The sequence below is a fragment of the Gavialis gangeticus genome, unplaced genomic scaffold, assembly GCF_001723915.1.
Source record: "Gavialis gangeticus isolate Ggan-Ray unplaced genomic scaffold, GavGan_comp1, whole genome shotgun sequence".
Taxonomy (NCBI): Eukaryota; Metazoa; Chordata; order Crocodylia; family Gavialidae; genus Gavialis; species Gavialis gangeticus.
The window spans coordinates 19,250,662-19,261,333 of NW_017728997.1; the positions used below are offsets into that span (position 1 = coordinate 19,250,662).

Sequence of the window (10,672 nt, forward strand, 5' to 3'; positions counted from 1 at the left end):
GCCCCAGGGGCAGGCAGAGGGAGCCCTTCTCCCTGAGGACATGGCCCCAGTCAGTGTGGGGAGACCTCCGCCATCATCCCCTGAGGAGACGGCCCCAGTCAGTGTGGGGAGACCCCTGCCATCATCCCCTCATGGGAGCGCCCCAGTCAGTGTGGGGAGACTCCCGCCATCATGCCCTGAGGAGAGGGCTCCAGTCAGTGTGGGGAGACTCCCGCCATCATGCCCTGAGGAGAGGGCTCCAGTCAGTGTGGGGATACCCCTGCCATCATCCCCTCAGAGGAGGGCCACAGTTAGTGTGGGAACAGCTCCCCTCCCTGCTGCACCCCAAGGAGACAGGCAGCCGGCAGCGCAGGCTCAGGCCTTGCGCCCTGAGGTGGTGGGGCTGCTGAGCTGGGGGGAAATGGGGGTCGTGCCATGAGCGATGGCCTGAGCCTGGCCCACCCCTGCCCCATGCAGGGCACTCAGCCAGGACAGGCCGCCACTGCAGGGCCAGGCCTGAGGACCCACCGTGAGGGGTCAGTGCCCCCCCGCATGCGCTGCCTTGTCTGCAGTGCGGTGCAGTGCGTGGAGCCTGTGGGCGGCAGGGTCGAGCTTGGCCAGGGACTGGCGGCAACCCTGCTGAGGGGAGAGCGCTGGGCTGGGCTTTGAGGCACAGGCCCTCCACAAAGTGGCGGCTGTGGGCTGGGAAAGGCTGTGGCTCATGTCTCCAGCAGCCTTCGCCAGTCGGGGCCTGCTGCTCTGCTCCAGAAACCCAAGGGGAGGCCTGTGGCCTGAGCGCCCTTGGGGCTGTGATGCGGGTTGGCGGGGTCCATCATGACACCAGCTTGTGCCGACCTGGTTGGTGACTCAGCCACTCAAACAGACACCAAAAATTAGTAGCGAAGGGGCCTCAGAGACCTGAACAAGCTTACTTCTGCTTCAATGAATAATTGCATGTATTTCCATTTTAAAGTTTGTCTGCAGTTTTAGTCTTCAGCAAGGTTATGGTTCAAAATCACTTGTCAAGCACACTGGATCATGTATATCCAGCTCTAGGTCTCACAGACATCACTATTTGCATCACTTTTAGGCACAAGACATTTGCATAAAAGCGCTTCTAGTCCAACTGGTGTTTTTATCCAAACTGATGGTCCCTAATGCATTGAATACATGACTGTGGCCAGGGAGCCTGGTGAAAGCACATTTGTCTGATAACCTGAATATTCAGTAAGAGTCAGTAAATTAATTTGCTGATATGTTACTAGCTTTTAGAAATGGTGTGGAGGCACAAGCAGAAACTGATACCATAACAGAGCGTGTAGGGATCTCTGAATTGTATGTGTGTCAAGCGGCCAAGTAATCTTCTTGGAGCCGGATACTGATTTCAGTAATGCCATTACATAATGGAGTTAATCCTCATTTTCACAGCTGAGAGAGAGAACCAAGCGGGTTACACTTCGTCCAGGTCCTGATTTCTCTCATCTTAGAAAGAAAACACAAAAGAAAAGACACAGCTGTACTCCACAACTTATACTTATTTTCTATCCAACGCCAGATGTGTTTCAAGGCTCTAGTATTAATTTACAAAGACCTCATTAGAATAGGGCCATAGTATTTGAAACACTGACTCTGTGACATCAACAAACACGACTGTGACCACTGTACATGTAACGTTTATCAGTCAGACAGGCCCAGTGAGCAGGGCCTCTTCATCAGACCCCGTTTGCCATAGCATCACCCAACATAAAAATGCAAAAAAAAAGGCCAATACAACTTCTAGAAATTGTAGCCTGTGTCTAAAGCAGGAGTAGGATGAAGAACTAATATTACGGGGATTATGATAATCCTCATGTAGGATGCAAAACTGAATGGCCTTTCTGCAACTACCTTTGTGCCTTCTTGTTTCTGTTCAGTGCATGGATACCAGTACTAGAAATGGTGACAGATACTACAGCTCTAAAAGTGTTTATAGTTGGATAGTGGAGGAGATGACTGACATGGCCTAAATGGCAGGTGGGAGAGATTACTTTATCTGTAGGGTTTTGAACACTGGACAGGATTGAAAGGGAGGCAGGCAAGGCAGGTAGGAAGAGTCTGCATTAATCAAGAAAACAGATGACCAAAGCAGTGACAAGCATTTGGATGAAAGAATGAATTATTTTAGGTATTGGCATGAGAGAATTGACAGGATTTGGAGATACAGCTAGGAGACAGAGGGAGAGTGTGGCGTTGACTGACACTTGGGTTGCAGCCCATATGATGGGGACCATAGTCTGCAATGATGGTGATTTTGAAAAGAGATGTTAAAAATAATTTGTTATCAGAAACAAATTAAATCAAATGTTACCTACTCACGCTGGTTTTGGGATGAGTTAGGTTGCCTCAGCCTAGTTTTTGTGTGACAAACCTGAATGCTCAGCAGAATGCACTTGTCTCCTCAGGGAACAATAACATACTCTGCTGCTCAGTACACGTGAATATTGTGGTGCCCTTCAACGCAATGAATTCAGCCGTGGAAGTATTTGGTTTGAATTGCTTCCATGGCTACACATAACTTCTAAGAAAACCAAAGCCTCCTTATCTTACAGGCATCATACACACACTATAAGCTATGTTGGCAAACCACAAATAAGCATAGGCTTCCCAAACCCTAACTGAAGCCCTAGAAACAGAACAGTTATTTAACAGACCAGACAAACCAGTGCGTTTGAAAGTTTTACAGTAGGCAGATAAAAATTAGCATAAATACAATTAGCAGGCCACACTTGCATGTACCCACAGCACTTGATCTCCTTTTACTGTAGTGCTTTAGTGCCAGTTTAATGGAACTATAGCTGTTGAAATGTGTGTCATCTGGTTCCTGCAGATACTTGTATATTTATCTGAAGAAAAAATAATTGATGGCAGTCTTCATGTATTTTCTTTCATTTTTAACAGATAAGCATAAGAAATGAATTTTAATGTTTGTAATATCAAAGAGATGTTCAGCACTCCCACAGCCACTGGGTAAGTGGTTTTTGTTTTTGTTTTCACATTTATAATGCTCAAATAATCAGGACAGCCTACTGGCTATATTTAACTAAAAAAGATAGCTGCTATTTGTAGTGAAGGATAGCTAAAGAGCCCTGTACAGAACAAAGTCAAATAACTGGAAACATCATGTCTGCTGACACATCTTAATGCTCATGGCATATTTATTCCAGAGGTCATTAGCAGATTTCTAGTTAAAGGGCTGTTATGAATTCTATTTGCCATGGTATGTCATTACAACTTGACTTTGGCTATTAAGTCTGAGACCTTTATAAAAACCGCAAGTCTAACATATGTGCACTTAGAGCTACAGTAACATGGACCAGATACTGTATTCTAGTCTTCCTTGAGGAAACATTTTAAATATGCATAAGATGTTTTACTCCCAGCCTTTGTGTATGTAACCTATGTGATTTCCCCTGTGCTGTTTACACTATAGACTGAGAGCATATTAAGTAAAAAGGCCTCAGTGATGAATAAAAACCGTCTGTTTAAAGGATTTCAATCGTAGTGGTAAATGCCAGAAGTCTAATGCTGTCCATATTAAAATATCCTTGGGATTACTAAAATTCAGAGGTAGTTTCTTGACTTAAAAACAGTAGTATCCAGTATGGGGGAATTCTATATTAAATCTCATCTTGTTAAATAAAAAGAACTGATTCCAGAAGTAAAATCAGTGGTTGTTTAGGTACAAGCAATCATGACTTCATTACTTTTTATATGCAAATGGAATGAAGTTCAAAGCACTAATATATGGAAAATGTATTTAACAGTGAGAGAACTTTAAATGGTCAATTTCCTAGCACTGAAAACAGTTATAAACCAATTCAGCTGAAAAAAATGAGTTTGAGCAGAATCATCTGAATGATAATTGGGACCTATTTAGGAACATTTTACTAATGTTCAAAAATCCACAATTAAGATTGTTTAAAAATAGAAACTCTGAAAGACAGAAGATTGATAAGGGAAGCAGAAGGTTAGAAGCCATCCTCATGCCTGTAGCACAACTGCCAAGGCTGGGTCAACTGCATCCCCACTTTGAACCGGCTGGGTTGAGGTCAGGAAGCTGTATTTTTGGCGTTGTGCTCCAAGGCAAAGCATAGGAGGTGTTTGAAAGGACTGGCACAGTGCCAGAGAGAAAATATGCCTCTTGCAAGGATACTCTTCAGCTGTCTGTACACCAGACTACAGACCCTGAATGGAGCCAAGAGGCCTTCCAGAACCAGAAAAAAAGGCAAAGAAGGATTTGTCAGAGATTTTCTGGCATGCCCTCTGACTTCTGGTCACTAAGGACGGCCATCCCAAGATTCTAGAAATCAAATGTGGGACTGATTTGTGACTGATGCAGCTGGAGATGACATCTGGATGGAAAGAGCAGAAAGAGGCCATGAGGATTGCTTCAGAGTTGGAACTATCTCTACAATCTGCAGGAGGAAGCATTTATAAAGAAATGGCCTCATGAAGCATCAGGAATGTAAACCCAGAAGGGGCCTCCTAGGCCATCACGTCCTGTCCCCTGCACTCACAGGCATTGCTAACTGAAGGAATTCCCAGTGTCAGTGTCTCAAACCCTTACCCAAAACTATGAGGAACAATATCCAAAACACCAAAAAACACCCTACAAGTTTTTGCAGGTTGAAACAGGAAATACAGCAAGGCTCTGGGAAAAGAAGGAAGAGTGTAAGGCAGGCTAAACCTGCATGCTGCATAAGTGTGAGAGAGGAGATGTCATGCAGGAATTGTGCTGAGGAGTGTCTCATCACCTTGAGCAGCCTGAATCTGATGGGAAATTCCCTCAATAGCCACTGGAGCACAGAGGCTGACACAGCACTGGATTGACTCGAGAGATGCCGCACTGGTGATAGTTCCTTATCCACCATGAGGCAGAATTCAGCAAATAGCTTCAATGGATGAAGAGGAACAACATCTAACCTTCCACGAGCCCCTGGGCTCCATGCGTCATTTTGGCAAAAAAGAAAGATGGAGGGACAAGGGTATGTGTGGTCTATTGGCTAGTGGATGATGTTCCTGGGAGAGATGCTTCTTCTTGCCTAGGATTTATCAGATGCTAGACTTGCTGGAGGAGGTCTGATGGTTCTCCACTCTGGATGTGGCCTGGCTACTGGCAAGTAAAGGTGCACACTAAGGAGTGACAGAAGAAGGCCTTCGCCACCAAACCAGCTTGATTTGAGGTTAATGTTAGGTCCTTTTTACTCTAATAGTCCTGAAATATTCCAGAAGTTGGTGGATGTCAAGCTGGCCATCTGAGGGGTACTTCTTGTTTTGTGTATCCTGATGAAATGCAGTAAAAATGCTTTATTTCTGCAATAAACTATCTGGAGCATGTGATCTCATGCGCTGGGATAGGGACAGACCCTGTAAAGGTGGAAAACATCCAGCCCTGACTGGTGCCCTACTCTCTCCATGAGATGCAGAGTTACTTTGGCTTGGCCTCGTACCTTCAGAGATTGATTGCTGATATTGTCACAATTGCATAGCCCTTGAACAAGCTGGAAGAAGAATGGATATTTTAGTGGACTGTCTCAAACCAAGAAGTATTGCTGGAACTACAGTGTAAGTTCATGTCTGTATCAGTCCTGGCCTGTTAAGGGTTGTGATATGTTCTCCACTGCAGAAAATTTCCAAACTGAGATCGTATGTTTTTCTAAAAGATATGCTGAGATTCAAATATAAATTAGTTAAGAAAAGTTCTCCAGCCTGTTTTATGCAGGAGGTCAGACTCAATGAGCAAAATGGTCCCTTCTGACTTTATAATCTATGAATACACGAGAGAAATCATGATGTTCAGAATAATAATACACATTATGTAACCCTATAACTTATTCCATATGTTATACTTGTATGCATGGCAGGCTTTCCAGTATGAGTCAGAGAATCAGATAGAACTCACCACATCCTAAATATTATTCAGTTGTAAGCATCCAGAGAGTGAAAACCTACAAACTGCTACATTGTTCTGTCAACAAAATACCATCCCCAGTCCCACGTCACTAATATATTGAGCCCTGTGCATCCCTTGTGTAACTCTGCTACAGCCTAATGCTGAATTAGGCCTTTTGAGTTTATGCTATTTAAATTCATCTTTACAACTGTCATGAAAATTCACCAGTTTATGCACAAAATCTCCTTAGTCACAAATTCAAATGAAGATGAGTGATAGCATCAAACTAATAATAGTTTATTTGGCCATGAAAAAAATCCAACATAGGCGTGAATTGAGTTTTGCAAGGGTGAAGGTGTTAAAGAGGAGATAATTCAGAGGACAGCAGTTTACATTTGCCTAGTATGACTCTAGCTACAGAATGTTGACTTGTTCTTTTTTGTCCACAGTCCTTCTTTTAATTATTATTGTTCAAGACAGAGTTGGATGTCCATCCTGCAATGGCCACAGGCAGCTGTGGGCAGCTGACTGCTGGTGTCCCACCTGTGCAGTACGTTGGTGGAGAATGACTTACTGTGACTCATGACTTCTGCTGCTCGGGTGGTACGCTGACAGATCTAGCTAGTATTGAGGGGGGAGTTGTTTCCCACATTCTTGAAGAAAATGCAGCCTTTGGCAAACTAACAGGATGGGTTTGGAGGCAATGATGAGTCAAGATCTCCACAAAAGTCCTCTCTGCCTGTCCTTTCACTGATAAAGTGAACCCTTGCTCACAAAAGCTTATGCATCTCTTGATTCAGTTAGTCTATAAGGTGCATCTCTACCCTGCCTAACTTCAGACTAACACGGCTAATTTCCTGTCTGCCCAGAAGTGAAGGTTTGTATACCTGTGGGTCTTGCTGTTCTGCTTTATGGGTGTGAAACCTGGACCTTGCACAGATGACACTTGAGGCAGCTGGAGAAATCTGCCCACATTTCTTGCTTTTCATCCTGAAGGTCAGATCATGTGACTGAGCATCTAGTGCTAAGTTGCTGGAATCAGTGTATTGCTACAGCATCGGAGCACTGATAATGAAGGTACAACTTTGTTAGGATGGCTGTTACATGCGTGGATATTGAGCACCTATCTATGCAGCTGCTGTATGGAGAACTGGAATGCAATCAGCAAAGCAAGGCCATCTGAAGAAGCATTTTGCAGACCTACTGAAGTTCCTTGTTCATAGCAGGACACCACCTGACCAGTGGGCCTTGCTGGCTGGGGTTATACAGTGGTGGTGTGGCAGGTAGGGGTAGCTGAGCTCTGTGAAAAGCAGTGCAGTGCCAGTATGCAAGAAAAAGGCACCCGGCTTAAGGAGTGACATCTACCAAAGTCATGGGACTGTGAATGGCGTTGCAGTGAATATGGCTGGAGCTTTGTTGCAAATTGGAATAGTGAGTCATATGCACAGTTAGCATCCTGCTAGGAACCTTTTTACTGATACCTCTTCAAGCTGAGACTGTTAGTTTGATTGTCCCTAGATGCTGTGACTGGCTCATCCCTACATCCAGGGGACTGCTGGCAGCAGTGACAATGGTCACTTAAGGAACAGAACCATATCTTCAGCTGGTGTAAATTAATGCCATGCCATTCAGTTTAATTCAGTTATGCTGATTTACATGAGCTGAGAGGGGATTTTAGGAAGCTGATAATTACTGATTTTATAACCCTTCTCATTATTCATGGGCTAATTATCTCTAACCCTATTTATTCCCATTGCAGCAATTACTATTTAAAAGCATATGAAGTCCATGCACAGTAAAAATTAAGAGCTGAGGCATATTTTGTATGCAGGAAATGTCTGTGAGAGGGTTAAGAACCTCCATGAGTGTCTGCTCAGTTTGCTACAGGTCATGCCATCCTGCAAAGAGGGGTAGCAAAGTTTATTCTGTTTTCCTTCTACTTTATGGTCTGTGATCTGTGCTGTCCTAGCAATAGCTCTTCTATGCATCTGATACCCACTGCTCTGTAGGTAAACCCTGCAACGTTATCTCCTCCCTAGAAGACATGAGACCCCATATCCCATGCTTAGAGGCCTTATACTGCCACATTCTTCTCTGGCCTCTTTCTCCTGATTTCCTTGAGATCCATGCTTTTCTGGGAACCCTTCTGGCAGTTTCCTCAAACTTCTCCCTGTGGAATGATGAGCATATAAAGAAGGGTAAGAACCATGCTACACACTCCATGCAGATCTGAGGTGGGATGAAGCTTTGAAGAGCAATCATTGCCCAGTCCCATAATACCTATGATATAGCTTCAGTGGGCTCATTTTGGAAGGGGCAACATACCCTGGAATCTGCTCCCCCAGCTTTCTGATTTCTGGGCCTTTATGTCTGGGTGTCTGTGCCACCCAAGATAAAAGAGGATACACTTTTTTGGCGAGAATTCGGACATTTGGGCACTTCATCCTGTGTTGAAGGCTCTCACTTTGCTAACAACTTGGAAACCCTTCTTTTCTCAGCCTGTGTACACACAGGGCTGAATGCCAGTAATGTACAAGCAACGCGCTTCACTCATCAGACCAAAGTCAAGGCAGGGTGGCCCCATCGGACACAGATTTAAAAAAAGATATAACTGGAGTCAGTTTATTTGAGGCAAGAAAACACAATGTTGGCATCCTTAGGTAGGGTTTACCCAAACATTTGGACGGGGAGAGGTGTTAGTAATGAAGTATTCCAAGCGAATTTTTTTTTCTTTCTCTGATAGTAATTCAGGCAGTTTCTTTTGTTACAGAGAAAGATAAATCCCAAAGTGGAATTTCTTGCCTAATGTAACTAAATTCTTGTACTCCCCTTGCCAGTTATTGTGAGCCCAGTATAAACTGTATGTACCTTTAAAAAAACAATCCATAATGAAAGAGCTGGCTCTGTAATCAATTTCTCATCCTATTAAAACAACTTGCAAGACCCAAAGTAATGACTAGCCACACAGTTCAAAGGGGTAGGAGTACTCGTGCCCCAGAGGCTCAGACTCTTCTCCCCATACTACAGCCTACCGTGGGTCCTCAGTAAGGGTCTGTGAATTGTGCCAGTGAGGTGAGTAACCTTCTTTTACTTCAGTCCTGGTGCTGGTGCCTGAATCTTAGTAGCATGATTAGGCTCATAATGTGTTTTGTTATTAAATGTGAAACACTTCACCCAATTTAATCAATTTTGTCAGTCAGATGCTACCCTTTTCTTTTTGATGTGTTGGAGTTGAGGTACCAATTTGATAGAAGCCAAATAAATGCCAAATCTAGACAAGAAAAGGTTATTTTGTAAGATCCATCCTGCAAACACTAACCAAACCCATCATCTGATTTACAACAGAAGATGTTATCCAGAGTTCTGAAAAGGAAGATGCTTGACACTTCAGGGAAATCAAATCCCAAGGTGTTTCTTAAATTGGAAGTTGGCGGATGAAGCAAGTTAAAAAGAACAAACTGTGTATATCATGGCTAAACACCTGCTAGGCAGGGAATCTGATATAATAACTGTCTTCAGAAATTGGCTTTGAAGGAGGTAAACCCCAAGGGCTGGATGGTAGCTTTATGTCATAGCTCACGGCTGAAGTGACAGCCCTGCTATCTTTTGATGGGGTACAGAGCAGACTCTGCATCAGCTCAGCTTTATTAGCTGGTAGGTGCTGTGGTCTGGTCCTGCCACTTTTCAGCTGGCTAGTGTTGCTGGTTGCATTAGCGTTAGGGAGAGCAGACTAGAATTATGCCTGGCCCCCAGGAAAGAGCGCTACATGGCAGAAGACTTGTGCCTTTTTCTCCCTCAGTGCAGAGACATACAGAAGCAGCCAGAATAGATTTAAAGGCAATGTACTGTTTGTAAGTTTTCAGCAGGAAATAATGAGCGTGGCTTTCAAACTGATCTGTAGAGATGTTCCCACTGGTGGTCTATAAGTTGTGCCTAATAACCAAGCAGTGCAGGACTGAATAGTCGGGAGGGCAGGTGACTTCATTAGGGTGTTTGTGTTTTCTAAAATGGTTTAAAGAAACCAGTGCGATGGCTTCACTTTGACTTGTGAAAGATCAAATCCAGAGGCATCATATATGTACAGGACAGGCTTTCCTTCTTCTGTGTGCTACTTCTTGTCTCCATGGCCCCATTACATAGCCTCTGAGCACCTGGCATTCCTTTAATATGTTTTTCTTCACAACACACACTAGCAACAGCAAATGTCCTGAGTGCTAAATCACCTTCCTCTCTGCAACACAAAGTTTGAAGACTGACAGATTTACAGAGCTAGCTAATGCTATTTGGTGTATTATTTATTAGTGTGTCATGATTTTCTTGGTTATGCTTGCTTGTGGCTCATTCCCATTCTACTCTGTGCTATTTCAGGCCTAACAAATTGTCTATTCGGAGCAGCACTCTTAGTGATTACTCCAGCTTGAGTGATTCTCAGTTCCTTTTTGGTTCCCAGTTCTGTCCAGAGAACTCGCAGCCTGCTTCAGGACCCCATGAGTTTGGTGCACTCTCAAGACAACCAAGAAGCTCCCAGCAGAACTCTCAGGATGTGAGTCAGATTCTCCAAAATGTTCAGCTAGCCCCATACAAACTAAGGGGAAGCATTAACCATTCTAAAACAATTATATATGCTCCATGTATCTACTATATAACCTAATAAGATCCCAAGTCTCCACAACACAAATATTAATATGTATACCATTCAGCAAATTGCTGGCTACTGTCGAAATGATAATATTATATATATATATATATATATATATATAT

General features: G+C 43.7%; 1 protein-coding gene across 1 annotated transcript in view; it reads left to right on the forward strand.

Annotated features, from left to right (window-relative positions):
• Positions 1-2,461: 2,461 nt before the first annotated feature.
• Positions 2,462-10,672, forward strand: part of CCDC36 (coiled-coil domain containing 36) — a 13,601-nt gene continuing 5,390 nt past the window's right edge. The window contains exons 1-2 of the mRNA XM_019504888.1: positions 2,462-2,985; positions 10,280-10,454. Coding sequence (XP_019360433.1) covers positions 2,930-2,985; positions 10,280-10,454 — 231 coding nt within the window. The 5' untranslated portion in view covers positions 2,462-2,929. The remainder of the gene's footprint in view (positions 2,986-10,279; positions 10,455-10,672) is intronic.